A 17323-nucleotide genomic window follows, 5' to 3' on the forward strand; every position below is an offset into this window, starting at 1 on the left:
TATGCCTCATAGCCAACCAACCAGAACATAAAACAGAAGCAATATTGTAACAAATTCAATAAAGCCTTTGAAAAACAGTCCACATAAAACAAATATTTTAAAAAAAGATTTCTTGAATAAATAAGCATGGCCGAATAGTAGCAAAGCAGTTCCCAACTTCCTGGACTCTCACAAGGGTGCCACAGTCCACACACCTCAGTATGGGATAGTAGAAAAGGAGTGACCAAGATGTAGAGGGTCTAATGCTTTTCAGAAAGCATTGTAAAGAATAAAAATAGCTAATGTTTGGTAAAATACAAGAGCAACACAGAAACAACTTGCCGTGCTCAGCTGCTCCTGGTTTCTCCTCACTCTCTCTATCTCGGGCGTCATGCTCACAGGAGTTGCTCTGTCACACGGCTCTTTGTACCTGAGCTGGGAGACAAACGCAAGATGGTGTGGGGTTACCGGAAGGAAGAGGGAGCTAACACCAAGCAACTGGTGAGAAGGAGCGTCACACAGCACTCATTAGCTGACATCTTGCTAGGATTTTACAGCGAAAGCTGCTTTGCTAATAGATGTCATCATCACAGTGATCCTGGAACTAAGCTTTTCCTTGCCCAAGTGTTTTGAATTATACCTGGGGTTGTTTTTCTTCAAACTGTATTATTTCTTGGTGGCCTCTCTGAGTTTGAGCCTATCAGTAATGATAAATGACCACTTCTGTGAGTTCATTTCTTCACAGTACTAAAATGACATTACCAAATGACCATTTTATATTTACATTTAAAAATAAAAATTCTGGATTCATCACTAGAAAGAAGGGTTATGCCAGTCCTATGCCTTCACCTCAGTGATCGGTTGTCACTATAAAAAGAAACCCTGAACCTCCTTCTCCACCAAGTTCCAACACTGGAAAGCCATGCTCTGACCAGCATCGTGGAGATATTTCTTTTTAAAAAAACATTTATTTATTTATTTGACTGTACCAGGTCTTAGTTATTGTAAATGGAATCTTTAGTTTCATCAAGTATGAATTTAGTTTTCTGACCAGAGATGGAACCCGGGCCCCTTGCAGTGGGAGTGGAGCCTTAGCCACTGGACCACCAGGGAAGTCCCATCATGGAGATACTTCTGACCTACTGCCAGAGTAGGGGATCAGAGTCCAACATTTGTGGTCAGCTTTCCCAGTAATTCCACAACATTCCAGGAAATAAATGAGGATCCAACACAGGGAGATAGAAAGCATGTCCACCAAATGAATTTCTGACAGGTAAAAGGAAAACTAGAGGTTAAAATTCCATTACAAAGAACTCCACAGGGACAGTCTTAATGACTTTTTGGAGCTTAAACTTAGTGTGAAGGAATTTTTTCTTTTTTTTTTTTTGCAAGACATCACAAGGCCTGCAGATAAAATGGACTTGAGATGTACACCCTCAGCAGTGCATGTGCAAGTGAACAGATATCTGATAAGCCTGGAAAATAAATGACAAAGGGTCAGGCTCTTGCCAGTGCGACTTCTTTCTCTCAAACCATGGCATGCAGTTTGGGAGTTTAGGCAGATTGTGTGTCAGATAATTGCCTAAAGTGAGGAAAGTTCCAAAGTAATCTTTGTTGATGGCAGGATATAAAGAAAGATGACTCTGGGTAGAGTTCAGAGGAGAAACATTTGTGGAACAGCATCTCTGATGTAGAGAAACTGTTGCAGCCAATTTCTAGTGGATATAAGTTTGGGACATAAATTTGATATGGAGACGCTTCATATTGCATTCATCCACTCACAAACATGCTGAGTGCTTTACAGGCAATATCTCACTTAATATTCTAGTCCCTGTTTTAAAGATGAGAATGAGGCTTGGAGAGGTTGGTGGCTTAGGAAGGATATACAGCAAGTAAGGTCTGGAGCTAGGATCAAACCAACAGTCCAGAGCCCACATTGTTCTCCACTCCAGAGTTATTCACATTTCAATCATGTATACACCACTTACCGTATGCCATGCAAGGTATCACCTGAGCTGTGATTTCTAGTAGTTTTTAATTAAATTAACTCCTTATTTTCAAATAGTTATTTTAAGGGAGTGTTATGCTTCTATGATAAATTGAAAACTAGTAAACTCTTATTTAATTTTTGGAGGATAATTGCTTTACAAGGTTGTGTTGGTTTCTGCTGTGCAACAATATGCATCATCTACATGTAACATATATCCCCTCCCTCTGGAACTTCCCTCCCAACCCTCATCCCACACTTCTAGCTCATCACTGAGCTGAGCTTCCTGTGCAACTCTTCTTTCACAAAAAGGGACCTATTATGACAATCTCTAGGTCACACTGAGTGAAGCCAGTTGGAGAAAGACAAATATCATATGATATCACTTATACGTGGAATCTTAAAAATGGCACAAATGAACCTATTTACAAAAGAGAAATAGAATCACAGATGTAGAAAACAAACTTATAGTTACCAAAGGTGGGGGGGGGGGAGGGATTAATTGAAAGATTGTGAGTGGCATATACATACTACTATATATAAAATAGATAACTAATAAGCACCTATTGCATAGCACAGGGAACTCTACTCAATTCTCTGTAAGGACCCATATGGGGAAAGAATCTGAAAAAGACTGGATATATGTATAACTGATATACTTTGTTGTACAGCAGAAAGTAACACAACATCGTAAGTCAACTTTACTCCTATAATATTAATATTTTTTTAAAAAGAACACATTTAAGCAATTTAACTCATAAGTCAAGGCCTGAGCATAGGCAGGCCATCTGAACCAGGGACACTGGCACTGCCGGCAGCCTCCTCATGGCCTGAATTATGCTTTCTCTCTCCACCACCTCTCTCCTGCCATCTTCCACCCCAAGGACTCATCACACTAAACTTTCCCCTCTTTGAACAGATCTCAGATCATGAACACATTCAGTTTGCACTGCCAGGAGGGCCCTTCCTCATGAAATCCATCCCAAACTTTTATTAATTCTTTAAGATCTAGCTCAAATGTTACTCTTTTTCCAAAGGTTTTCCTCTCTCTCACTGACATAGCCTTCCTTCTCTGCATTTCCCCAGCACTTTGAAAATAGAGTTATTATTTCACATTAAATGAGATATTGCATGTAAAGAACCCCCCAAAGGTAGTAAGCACTCAACAGATATTAATTATTTTAGAGCACTTAATGCACAATCTTTATTTATCCCCACAACTGTTTCTCCTAGAAACCCTGAGAATACACACAGCCTCTAACCTTAAGGTGTAGCTCACTCATCTTTGAATGCCCCCAAGAACAAGAACAGAGTAGGCATTCAACACCATGTTCTTTAATAAGCAAACGCGCATGCTTGGTGTAATGCTAGCCCAACACAAAGATGTGTGAACTCTTATCTCCATCTTCCAGGAACTGGCCTTCCTACAATGGTATTCATTCTAATTCATTCTACTGTGCAAGCGCCATGCCCAAAGAAAACAACACTTAAAGAAACGTGATCACACATTGCTGATGTTCTTCTGGTTTTCTTTAACTCTCTTGAGTTCCGGTGGATCTGAAATGGCTGTGGCATGTTTCACCTCTTCTTTATATTTTACCTGCATGATTTATTTTTTAAAAAAAAGTGAGTCTTATTCAACATAAGTTTTAAAAAAAGTTAAGAATGCTTCATGTTTAACTATTACATAGCCTATTTTTTAATTTCAATATTAATTTTCCTTCAATGACAACACACATTTTTATTTCATCTGGTGTTTTCAGGATTCCTGTCTGTTAAAGAACAAACCCATATTTATTCACCTATCCATCACTGCAGAGGTTTTTTTAACTAAAATAAGCATATACTGCTTATAAAAATAAATTTTATCATCAGGCAGATGCACCAAAAATTTTGGAAATTATCTTAATAATTCATTATTTTTCTATAATAAAAGCAATTTCTATTTATTATTTGTGTTCTCACCATGTTAAACTGAGTTAGCTACTAAGTCTTGAAAACACTGCTTATCTGACTGAGAGTACACAAATAATCTAGAATAAGAAAAAAAATGAAGAGAAAGAGGAAAGTGGGAGGAAATATGTACAAGCAGATTCCATTGAGTGCTGATCACTATAGAAGGGCCAGTAGCAGAAAGTCAGGAAGTGTCTTCTACCACACAGTCATGTTATGTGAAGCCCGCCTATATCCTGGCATTCACAATAGTCAAAAGCTCCTCAGTCAAGTCTACTTAGAGGAAGATCAACCAGATAAATGATAACACCGGCAAACAGTTATGCCCAGGACAAGCCCTTTAAACTTATAAAATGATTAGTGATGCTATCCTATCACATGGTATTTTAATATGTCTAAAATGCACAGAAGATTGCAATTGAGATAAAGGACACGTATATACATACAAATATGGACACATCAGCTAGACTTAAGTGCCATATGTTGAAATTTAGCAAAGACTTAGATCTATGCAAAAGACGTTTTAGAAATCACTTGGTAATGTTTAAAATGATTAAGGCTGAAATTCATGCTGAGAGTCATGAAGAAAGTGAAAGTGAATTCGCTCAGTCCTGTCCGACTCTTTGTAACCCCATGGAGTGTAGCCCACCAGGATCCGGCATCCATGGGGTTTTCCAAGCAAGAGTACTGGAGTGGGTTGCCATTTCCTTCTCCAGGGGATCTTCCCGACCCAGGGATCGAACCCGGGTCTCCTGCACTCTAGGCAGACGCTTTTACCATCTGAGCCACCAGGGAAGTCCTCAGTACCTAAATATCTTCGCTATCATCTATGTTTTAGCATCTGTACATTTCATACGTGATATGAGTAACACCGCCAATATTAGGCCAGATCCAAAACAGTTAAATTAAGAGTACACTGAGACAGACTGTCTCCGAGTAGGACTCCAAAATAGTTCTTAAGAGAGAAAAGTAATACTCAAAAGGCTCATACTCTGGAGGTGGAAAATGTTGAGATCTTTAAATGTTAGAGAATCCTATCTTGGTTTGACAGATCTTGCTAATCTTGAAAGGGCAACTTTCCATTTGAATACTAAGCAGGAGTTTATGGCCCAGGCTCATAGATATACAGAACTATGCATTTATTGTTTGCTAGAAGATGCAGGGGGATGCCGGGAGAAGAAATGATAGACTGTGTGATTTTCCTAGGGTGAGACGCTAAACACGATTAAAGATGAACATTTTTGTTTTTCATACGACTCCAAACTAATGAAAATGGCACAGTCATTTCGCTGTAGGCAATAGAACTGTGCGGTACAGAACATTTATAACATTATACCCCAGTACACTGATGGGTACATTTCAGATGTTATCATTTGGAAGGGAAGGAAACGACCACTGTACATTTCTCAGCTGAGCTAATTTCTCTGCCAGGCTCGAGTGTTGCCTGACACAGACTCCTGCCACAGCAGATCGGCACTCTCGACGCCAGGTCCCCTTCCCTACGCTTTCTTCAGGAAATCAGATTCCTTCCCTGTACAGGGCTCTGAGTGTACTCGCATTCTGCAGGTTTTCTGCAAGTTCATTTTCTGTAAGTCTGTTGACTACAGCGCTCCCTTACCTTTCCTACTCTGTGTCCACAAATGCCAGTGCACACATACTCTAGGATGCCAGGTAACCACCGGAGCTCCTGACAAAGGCGTTTAATCCAGGCAGTTCGACTTGGATGACTTAAAGAAACTCTGCCTCCAAGGGTGAAGGTGAAGAGAAACGTCCGGGAAGGAGATGTAAGGAAAGAACCCTCAACAAGAAACTAAACAGCAAGCTCCTCACATCCTCGATGTGGAACCTAAGGATGTGGAGGCCCAACAGTGAGGGATGTGGGCATCCGTAGATGTTGGTGTGAGTATGTGTGAATGACTGTGTGTGTGTTTGTGTGTGTGTGTGTGTGTGTGTGTGTGGCAGGGGCGGGGGGCGGGGCTCCTGCAACCACTCCCTGTGGGCACGGAGGGATGACTGTATAACAACTATTACCAAATACACCTATTGGTAAGGGTAGCAATGATCCATTCTAAATGTCAAGCGCTGAATGAAGTTTTTAACCCATAACATTAAACACCTCCTCTACCCTTCCCCCAAGTTCAAAGGGCACTGGGGAGGGGGGCAGTAATTTATTTTACAAATTATAATGAAGGTGTGTGCTTTTCTTTGCTGGAAGCTCAAAGAAGTAGAAGGTAAATGGGGCCTTTGAAACCTTCTCTTGAGCCACCAAATAAATGTTCTAGTGCCTTTAATCATTCTATCAGGATAAAATTTCTTTCGTCCAAGTGGAGGGGAGGTATTGAAAAGTATCCTTCCTCTGAAAATTGTAATACAGCTAAAATTCTGTTCAAAACGATGAAAACTAATCCTAGATTTCATTACTGTACTATTAAAGTGATCTATCTCTTATGCACTATGATATATATATATCAAGATGAAATACTGCTTTAGGTTCAAGGGGAACAAGGCTACAGTTTCCTTCTGAAAGTTAGGTCTTTGATATTTGATGAAACAGTGTTTCAACAAAGTGAAGAAAAAAAAGAAAAAGGCAGCTAGTTTTGTAAAAAACTAAAAACATTTATCTAACTTGTGTTTGCTTTTGCAAAGGATAATTAATGCCACAGAGAACTTACTGAACTAATGTTCTGCTGATTTTTCTTCACTCGTTCAATCTCAGGAGTATCTTTTACTGCTGTGCCAGCTCCTACTTCTTTCTTATAAAATACCTTTATTACAAGAGAAGGAAAAGAATAACTAAGCTTTTTAGAATTCAAGTCCTAGATTCGATTCTTGTAAAGGAACATTTCTCAGGTTTTAAAGTAATGTGAATACAGCGTCTATTTATGAGAACCAATGTTACATTAATCAATTAAATAATCCATCATGGGAATAAATGTAGAACTTTGGTTTTGTATTCCACAGTCTTACAAGTAAACCTCTACTACCTGTTCTAGGGTATGCCTGGTACCTTACATGGCTGCAGATTACTTGCTCTAAGAATATAAGTTTTCTTCTTCAAATACAAATATATGTCACATGTGCAGCTGAGAAAAATTAAAGGACATATTACAAAAGCTCACTAAGCAGTTACCATTTAATTCAAAAATAGCATGAAGTTTCAAGCAACTGCTCTTCTTCAAGTGAGAGCAAAGACAGTCTTATTCTCTTCAAAGAAAATATTAGCTTTACCATCAGCATCAACACTAAGTCAGCCTGTTTTCCTTATCTTCCACTTATTCCTTAAACCTTCCCACATCTCTCCATCCCTACTGACGCCTACCCCTTTCGACCACAAAGCAAAAGAAAAAACAAAGTGTCCTACAGAAAAACAGACTAATTATAAAGAAGTCATTCGAGGCCAGAGCTACTCCCTCTCTTCTTTAATTAATTTTTAAATTGGAGGATAATTTCTTTACAGTACTCTGATGGTTTCTGCCACACATCAACATGAGCTGGCCATAGGTATACATGTGACCCCTCCTGCTTTCCTCCCTACACTATCCCTCTAGGTTGTCACAGAGCACCGCCTTTGGGTTCACTCTCCTGATGTTTGTTAACCAGTAGGTCCCAGTGGAGGTCAGGAGAGCAGGACATATGAGATGTTCCCCCGCAAAAGCTAGAAATCTGGAATCACAGGCGGTAAGGGCCACACGACTCTTCTCCCTCATCCTCTCTTCCAGCAAGATTTCTACATCTCTTGGCACAGCCTGCCTGTGAAGACCCTAGAGGTACCTGAACAGCATACCTGCAGAGTTAAGAGGTTTCCAACTTATTAGAAAGTAGAAAACATTCCAGAAATTTTCAGAAATAATAGAATTTATATTTTTAATAACATTTACTTAACCACTAAGTTAATTCTACATTAAAATATTGGCTGTACCATCAATTTTTATTTTAGAATTCAAGTTCATATACCCATTACATATAAGCCCACTATCTTAATCAATGATGCTAATAAAATTCCTATTCCTCAAAACAAAAATATGAACGTTTAGGAATTGATTGTTGTTGGTTAATCACTAAGTGGTTTCTAACTCTTTTGTGACCCCATAGACTGTAGCCTACCAATTTCCTCTGTCCATGGGATTTTCTAGGCAAAAACACTGTAGTGGGTTGCCATTTCCTTCTTCACGGGATTTTCCTGACCCATGGATTGAACTCACATCTCCTGAAATGGCAGGCTAGTTCTTTACCACTGAGCCACCAGGGAAGCCCTTAGGAATTGGTTACAAACTAGTAAATCCCTAGATGTATTATCAATGCAATTAATCAATGACCAGGAAGGCAATCATTTCATATGACTATTTTTATCTTCAAAATAAAATATGTGTGTAAGATTAAGATCTCTTTCCTAAGTGAAATTTTAAAATTCGGTTAAAAGTACCTGTTGCTTGTACCTAAAAAGGAAATTTGAATCTGTAATTCTAAAATAATCGTGATAAATTATAAGTTGTAAGAACATTTGGTGTTCTTATGATTTTAAAGAAGGAAAGATATACATTTGACAGAAAATTCAAGCAAGGCAGCAAAAAAAATCAGACTGAGGAACAAAGGCCCCCTTTCAAAACATCATTTCAAGATGACAACTGGAAAGAGACAATGGCTACTCACCGCACTAATGTTTTGTTGAGTTGTCTTAATTCTCTGAATTTCAGGAGTATCTGCCACAGTAGAATAGCTAGAAAGCATCTTCTCTGCCTCATCTTTATACTTTTTCTAAAAATATAAAGTGAATGTGAATCTGAAGCTCTGTGTGCCATATTCAAGAGAGACAGAGACAAAGAGAAAATGGTACTACTTTTTCCAACTCTGCTATACCTGAAAGTGAAAGTCACTCAGTTGTGTCCAACTCTTTGCAACCCCATGAACTATACAGTCCATGGAATTCTCCAGGCCAGAATACTGGAGTGGGTCGCCTTTCCCTTCTCCAGGGCATCCTCCCAACCCAGGGATCAAACCCAGGTCTCCCGCATTGCAGGTGGATTCTTTACCAGTTGAGCCACAAGGGAAGCCCACTTGCTCTACATTGTACCTTAGGATTCAAATCAGTTGTTGATGTGTTTGTGTGTGTGTGCTCAGTCGCTCAGTCTTGTCCAGCTCTATGATGTATTTATGCAACAGTAAAAATAAACAGCATATGCAAAAGGGGTAAGCAAACAGTCTAGGAAAATACATTCACCTTCTCTCAGGCAATGGTTCCCACTCAAGACTATTCAAACACCCTGGGACAGCCTGACCTCTATGAGTCGTAAGCCTAGAACCTACTCTCTTATGAGCAGTTCCAGTTCCTGTTCAAAATAGCCCATATAACTCCTACCAGTAACCTGACTCTCTTTGTTTACTTGTCTTCATGCTTCTAGATTTATACTTTGCTTCCTACTTCAGATAAAGATACATTTGACTAAGGAAAAGGTACTAGTATTTTGTGCTAGAGATAAAAATCTCAATTTTCCTTTTGCTACTAAATGTACTATTATGAGCTCAGATATATCCTAGGCAATACCTTCCACTAGTGCCAGCATTTACATAGTAGTTCAGTTCAGTCCGGTTCAGTCCAGTTCAGTTCAGTCGCTCAGTCGTGTCCGACTCTTTGCAACCTCATGGACTGTAGCATGCCAGGCCTCCCTGTCTATCACCAACTCCCATAGTTTACTCAACCTCATGTCTATTGAGTTGGTGGTGCCATCCAATCATCTCATTCTCTGTTGTCCCCTTCTCCTCCTGCCTTCAATCTTTCCCAGCATCAGGGTCTTTTCAAATGAGTGAACTCTTCGCATCAGGTGGCCAAAGTACTGGAGTTTCAGCTTCAGCATCAGTCCTTCCAATGAATATTCAGGACTGATTTCCTTTAGGATTGACTGGCTTGATCTCCTTGCAGTCCAAGGGACTCTAAAGAGTGTTTTCCAACACAACAGTTCAAAAGCATCAATTCTTCAGCGCTCAGTTTTCTTTATAGTTCAACTCTCACGTCCATACATGACCACTGGAAAAACAATAGCCTTGACTAGACAGATCTTTGTTGGCAAAGTAATGTCTCTGCTTTTGAATATGCTATCTAGGTTGGTCATAACTTTCCTTCCAAGGAGTAAGCATCTTTTAATTTCATGGCTGCAATCACCATCTGCAGTGATTTTGGAGCCCCAAAAATAAAGTCTGTCACTGTTTCCACTGTTTCCCCATCTATTTGCCATGAAGTGATGGGACTGGATGCCATGATCTTAGTTTTCTGAATGTTGAGTTTTAAGGCAACTTTTTCACTCCCCTCTTTCATTTTCATCAAGAGGCTCTTTAGTTCTTCTTCACTTTCTGCCATAAGGGTGGTGTCATCTGTATATTTGAGGTTATTGATATTTCTCCCGGCAATCTTGATTCCAGCTTGTGCTTCATCCAGCCCGACATTTCTCATGATGTACTCTGCATATAAGTTAAATAAGCAGGGTGACAATATACAGCCTTGACATACTCCTTTCCTGATTTGGAACCAGTCTGTTGTTCCATGTCCAGTTCTAACTGTTGCTTCTTGACCTGCATATAGATTTCTCTGGAGGCAGGTCAGGTGGTCTGGTATTTCAGCTTCAGCTCGCACCAGAGGCAAGGGGTGGCGGGGTGCAGGAGCTCAGGGGTTTTGGGTTCCAAAACTTGGGGAAGGTTGTCAATAACAAGGAGAGGGCAGGGTGCAAGGAAGTCGTGGGGGGCCAAGGGCAGGCAGTGTTGCGGGGTCCTAGGGTTGGGATGGGGAACAGAGTGGCCAGAGGCCAAAGTGGAGGGACAGGCTCTGGTCTGCAAGGCTGCACCCTTTGTAGCTCTTGACCCCACACCTAAGCCTCCAGCATTTTCCTTTGTGAAATACAATCCTGGAGCTCCCGGGAGGCTTGGCGCTGCCCAAGACCTGAGGGCAGGGCAAGGAAGGCTTTCCAGCAGTGGAGAAACAGGAAATCAACTCCAGCAGTGCAGTAAAAAGGAAGCAGTGCTAGTGAAGGCCCTACCGAGTCACAGGAGAAGCTTCCAGCCCCAGCCTTTGGACAGCATGACAGGGAAGGCAAGACATTCTGGAGTCCAGAATGGCTACCTGCTGAATGATAGATACCTCCTAGAAGATCAGAGAAAGATAACCCCACAAGCAGGTATTATTATCCACTCTTGGGGAAACTGAGGCACTAGCTAAGTGTCAGAACCAGGATTTAAACCCAGCCACTCTGGTTCCAAAGTCAGTGAAGGTAACTGCATGGCATACTGCTGCTTGTTAAGGAAGGAGAATATTGTTCACATTGAAATGCACCACAGCATCATTAAACCCTTTTAAACATTCCCTTTTATCTCAAATAACTAAAGTTCTTTAAAATCAGATGTACCCTCATATCACACTCACAAAAGCAACACTGTTAAATTAAAGCAGGAATTCTAACAACTCAGGCACCACTTCCTATGGGAAGGGTTTACTTTTGTTATCTTTACTTTCTGGTATGACCACCTAGATAGCATATTCAAAAGCAGAGACATTACTTTGCCAACAAAGGTCCATCTAGTCAAGGCTATGGTTTTTCCTGTGGTCATGTATGGATGTGAGAGTTGGACTGTGAAGAAGGCTGAGCGCCGAAGAATTGATGCTTTTGAACTGTGGTGTTGGAGAAGACTCTTGAGAGTCCCTTGGACTGCAAGGAGATCCAACCAGTCCATTCTGAAGGAGATCAGTCCTGGGATTTCTTTGGAGGGAATGATGCTGAAGCTGAAACTCCAGTACTTTGGCCACCTCATGCAAAGAGTTGACTCATTGGAAAAGACTCTGATGCTGGGAGGGATTGGGGGCAGGAGGAGAAGGGACGACAGAGGATGAGATAGCTGGATGGCATCACTGACTCGATGGATGTGAGTCTGGGTGAACTCCGGGAGTTGGTGATGGACAGGGAGGCTTGGCATGCTGCGATTCATGGGGTCGCAAAGAGTCAGACACGACTGAGCGACTGAACTGAACTGAGGACATATCATAATTTGTCATACTATATTTGCATGATTATTTGATAATTAGATTACCTAGTAGTTCCCCAAAGCCAAAAATCCAAGTCTAATTTTGCATGTAAATGGGTGTTCAAGAAGTATCTACTGAATGTATGAATGAGTTTGGCAACTTTTCTCCACTGAATCAAATGGCAATATGCCCGTTTTAAGAATTTATGATTTTTAGTTTAGCTGATACAACTAGTGTCAACTTCTCCAAGTTCAGTGCCATCATGAGACACTGAGGACAGATGAACACACTTCAGGACCGTCCCATCTGCTCTGTCACTGAAGAAGGCTGAGAAGCAGGCAGTTCCTTGGATAAATACTTAATTCTGGCATCATGATACCCTTTAAATGGAGCAGGACCCCATGGGGACTTCCCAGGAGAGACTCCACTCCCCCATTACCTCCACCTATCTCTTGTCTATAGAAACTTTAGTCAGAATAAATTTCATCAGAGAATTTAGAAATATGGAAACAAAGGAAAGCAATGAAACAAGGCCAAATAAAATTTAGTCATTAAACAAAGTCAAGGACCTTTAGTTCTTCCTGAAGAGCTATAGAGAATATTTTCAGCCATATCCTTTGAGCTGTTTTGTAAATGCTGAAACCTCCACCAGGTGGAAGAAGCTAACTACATGATGAAACAGACTATCGCCGTGACATAAGCTGCCACAGTTTTAAGAACTGGACTCAAGGAAATGGGAACAAACCAGTCTTGGAACTGAAGATTAATTGCACTTAAAACAATCAAGATGACACTGATTAGACCACCACATGATCAATTTCAAGAAGACTGTCTGACTCTTTTCTGCTCACAGGCCCCCTCCCTTTGCCTCAGTTCAGTTGCTCAGTTGTGTCCGACTCTTTGCAACCCCATGGACTGCAGTACACCAGGCTTCCCTGTCCATCACCAACTCCCTTTGCCTATACACCCCTAAACTTCCCCTATAAAAACTCTTGCCCCTGATAGCAGGGGATAGTTGGTTCTTTGGGACATGAGTACACCTTCTCCCTAGGATTGCTGGCCTCCTCAGCAAAGCTATCTTTCCTTTTACTCACATTTGTCTCTCAATATTGAATCCTTGCGTGACTAGCCCCTGAACCTGAGTTCTGTGACACTCTAATTTTGAACCAGTGGATGTTTCAATTCCTTGCTTATTAGTCAGAATTTTGACAAATTTGGTCAAATTTTGTTAAAAATTATGTCAACATAAATCCCATTAGCCAAATCCAATTTCTTCATTATCTTTTTTTTTTTTTTTCATTCCTCTATACTACTTTTCCCAGAGAAGTCAATGGCACCCCACTCCAGTACTCTTGCCTGGAAAATCCCATGGACGGAGGAGCCTGGAAGGCGGCAGTCCATGGGGTCACTGAGGGTCGGACACGACTGAGCGACTTCACTTTCACTTTTCACTTTCATGCATTGGAGAAGGAAATGGCAACCCACTCCAGTGTTCTTGCCTGGAGAATCCCAGGGATGGGAGAGCCTGGTGGGCTGCCATCTTTGGGGTCACACAGAGTCAGACACAACTGAAGTGATATAGCAGCAGCAGCATACTACTTTTCCATTGGGATTCATTCTTTTTATAACAAATATTATAGCAAATAAATTATTCACTAATGAATAACTTTGCCCAAATCAGATTTTATCAATAACTTTTTTCTTCCATTATACACTTTCCTGTGTGGTCATTATTGCTCTTATATCCAGTTTTCTGGCAGATTTGTCACAGATATACTTGGCAAATTAAATTTTATCAACAAAACTTAGATCTTACATTAAATTTTGGTTAATCTTAATCTTCAATTTCACCTTATACTTTGTACAGTTTAACTTATTCTTAGTTTAAGTTGTTTATTTAAATTAAAATATGCATGATGAAATAGATAAAAGAAAATTCTTTGTATTTTTTGCAGGATAAGCATTAGAGCCAAGTTCACAATGGAATAAAAAAATGGAAATAAAAAGGTCAAAATGTCCTTGGACTCAAAACAGAGGGACCTAATAGGGATGCTCTGATGCTCAATAAGTTTTGTTGAGATGGATCTACAGCAGTTGTCCCTTTCATTATTGACAAAATCAAGTTTGGTTAGTGGTTACTTTATAATAGAGTGCATTTACTTTGAATAGAAACCCCTCAAAAAGGCACAAATCATAAAGACACACAGAGCAGAAGGTGCTGGGATATTAGAATATATTATCCTGAGCATCTTCATTCTCTACCAACCTGGCTATAGATTTCAGATGCCCTCTTGGCTCGAAGCATATCCGGGATATCCATGCTCACTTGCATTCCTTTCCCTTTAATTTCATTTTCTAAGTCTTTCTTATATTCTTTCTAAAAGAACAGAAAACAATCTTCAGAGTTTTGCATGGCTTTCCATAGCAATGCAGATATTTACATGTTTGAATCTCAATGTCACACATGTGGAAACACCATTTATATTTCTTCTGTATACAATTTGATGTGTTTGTTTTAAACTTCGTGTCCTGTTAGTTTCTTACCTGACTGGCCATTTCAGATGCTTTCTTGGCTCTCTGGATATCGAGAGTGTCTGTGCTCACCTGCATGCCTTTCCCTCTAATTTCAGTCTCCAGATCTCTTTTATAATCTTTCTGCAGAAAATAAAACCTGAAATTAGGGCCTTACAATAATTTGAAAATCTGCGTTGGAAAACTTGATGTCATTTTTGATGTCAAGATCATGGCTTTTAGAAATAAACTGGATGTAAATTCACTTCTCTTTTTCTAGGAAATGACAAAGACTTAATTTGTGGCAGAACACAACTTGGAGTGACCACAAGGACTCAGGCAGCTTTTTTTCTACTAACGTGACTTAAGAAAGAAAACACAGGGAGGTGAAGGAAAATATTTTATATTTCAATAAAGTGATAAAATATTGGTTAATATATAATTTGATGAATATCAATAAAATATGAGTGTAAAAATGTCACATTACATAAGTTTTCATTTCTCTTGAGTATATAACCTAGAAATGAAATTGCTGGGTCATATGGTAACTGTTTAGCCTTTTGAGGAACTGCTAAACTGTTTTCCAAAGTGGCTATTCAGTCTTACAATCCTAGCAGCAATACACAAGAAGGGTTCTGATTTCTCTACAACTTCACTAACACTTGTTATAATCTATGTTTTTTTATCCTAGCCTTTTAGTGGGTGTGAAGTAATACTGTGGCTTTCTTTTGCATTTCACTGATGGTGTGAAGTAATACTGTGGCTTTCTTTTGCATTTCACTGATGGTAATGATGCTGAGCATCCTTTCATGTGCTTATCGGCCATTGGTATATTCTCATCTTTACTGGCAAAAGCCCCAATCCATAGTAAATAGACTATATTAAAGTATAATTTTATCTGTTATGGAAGATAATATATATGTAACTTTATAATACATGTGTTACATTGCTATTGACTAGTTGACAAAATGTTATACTTTGAAAACATTTAATTAAATACGTATTGATTTTAAAAAATTGTCGTATCTCATTCTGTAGTGAATAATTGCTGGTTGCCTCCTGGAACCTCACTCCTGTTTTTCCTTCATTCGCTCCTTGATTTGTCACTGGGCAACTCGCTGCTTCCTGTTCTAAGCCCTCCAACTTGGCTGAGACTGGCCCCAGTGCAAGGACCCTACTAGGCTGAAGAAAATCGTTACACCCCACCCCTGGCCCTTCATGATTGGAACATTTAAGGAAAGGAACGTTTCTCTTTCCACACAATGTATCAGGAGACTTTTCTTTCCTTCTGGACATGAATGAAGAAGTTTGCAGCCCTGGGAGCTGCCATGCGCCTCCTTGCAAATGGAGAAGAAAGCCTGCCCCAGAAGAGAAAGTCAGAAGCTAAAACAGAATCACACTGTGTAAGTCAGTCCTAGATTAAGCCATGCCCAAGGATTCCTCTACTGCTGGGTCACAAGAACAATAAAAATTATCTGCTTTTTTGAGCTGGATTATCTGTTACCTATAAAATGTCATGATTACATAGACACAACTGTCTTAAGACACTCTTGTCACATTTTAAAGCTACTGATTATTCTTATTCCTATAATTGAACATTTATATGTATGAATGTTATTCTTCAATGAAAATTATATTAAAAGGAAACTACTGACTATATCCTATTAAATTTCTTCAAAAACAATTACTTCCTATTATGCTGACATACCCAAGATTTGTGATTCCATGCTATAAAATAAATTTTGTTTTGCTTATTTGTGATGTTGTAAATTTAGAGAAGTTGTAAACAAAAATTTCAATCTAGAGAAATGGTATTTACTATCTACCCATAAGTCTGCTACCCATAAATCTGCCCATTTGCACTGACTTACAGTCTCAGTTTTACTTTCCTGAAGTGAAATAATAAAAAAGTTAAACATTCAGGTAAAAATGTTTAACTTTCAAACTAATAATATTAAATTATCACTATGCCTGTAAAAAGCTCTGTTTTTAGCTAAGGCCCAAAAGCAAAACACTTCATTTGAAAGATAATATATGTAGAAACTGAGGTACTGATCATAGATTACCACCAAAATTCCATGGTATAAATATGCCATTTAATATTTCCAATATGAATTTTCAAATCTAAAAGCATTCAAAAGCACATAAATAGACTACATGGACTGTAGTCACATCAGCTAATATTGATACATAATAAAATATCTTACAACTTAGAAAAACTTAAAAGAAAAACATGATGACATCTATGTTCCAAGAGCCTGAGTCAGATTTTTTAATGCAAGTCACATGGGCAAGCCCACCAGCAAAGTTAAACTGTGAGAGGTCATCTGTGTAACAATACAGCACATTCACTTTATCTGGAAAAACAAAAGCTGAACTATTGCAAAGTCCTGAAGTCTAGTTGAAAAGGACTTGAGAACCTGTCATTTGAGCAAAATGCAACATAGCTATAATTATACACAAATGAGACTGTGGATGACAAAGATACGGCATCACCAGAATTGGTCTGGGCCACAGTACAGCTGACTCTTCAAGGCCTGTTTTTCCTTGGGTTCTCAATAACCAAAATGCACCATTTTCCTAGTGAGTTTGAGTCTTGAACAAAGTTTGAGTCTTGATCATAGATTCATGGGTTTGAACTGTGCAGCTGCACTTGTGTGGTGATATTTTCAACAGTAACAAGTACAGCACTACATGGTCTGTGGTTGGTTGAACCTGTGGGTGTGGAGAAACCATGGATATAGAGAGCAGACCATAAGTTATATGGGAATTAATGTCCCGTGTTGTTCAAGTGTCAACTAAATGCAATCCCAAGGTATACAAAGACATCTCAATCAGTGTATCTCTGAATAAACTAATGTATTATCATTCTAAGGAAACATGCAACA

At 39.4% G+C, this 17323-nt stretch overlaps 1 protein-coding gene and 1 non-coding gene across 5 annotated transcripts in view; both read right to left on the reverse strand.

Moving 5' to 3' along the window:
* NEBL (nebulette) overlaps positions 1-17323 on the reverse strand; it is a 377813-nt gene that overhangs the window by 39939 nt on the left and 320551 nt on the right. For 2 of the 4 annotated variants that reach the window (XM_055543769.1, XM_055543768.1), the window contains 6 exons: positions 14469-14579; positions 14191-14301; positions 8570-8674; positions 6592-6684; positions 3474-3566; positions 322-414 (listed from right to left, as the gene is read on the reverse strand). The exons of the other annotated variants lie outside the window; for them this stretch is intronic. In XM_055543769.1, coding sequence (XP_055399744.1) covers positions 322-414; positions 3474-3566; positions 6592-6684; positions 8570-8674; positions 14191-14301; positions 14469-14579 — 606 coding nt within the window. The remainder of the gene's footprint in view (positions 1-321; positions 415-3473; positions 3567-6591; positions 6685-8569; positions 8675-14190; positions 14302-14468; positions 14580-17323) is intronic. 4 annotated transcript variants of the gene reach the window in all.
* On the reverse strand, positions 4642-4714 carry TRNAS-AGA (transfer RNA serine (anticodon AGA)). Its single transcript has one exon. It is a non-coding gene; the product is annotated as a tRNA-Ser (tRNA).

The sequence above is a fragment of the Bubalus kerabau genome, chromosome 13, assembly GCF_029407905.1.
Source record: "Bubalus kerabau isolate K-KA32 ecotype Philippines breed swamp buffalo chromosome 13, PCC_UOA_SB_1v2, whole genome shotgun sequence".
Classification (NCBI taxonomy): domain Eukaryota; kingdom Metazoa; phylum Chordata; class Mammalia; order Artiodactyla; family Bovidae; genus Bubalus; species Bubalus kerabau.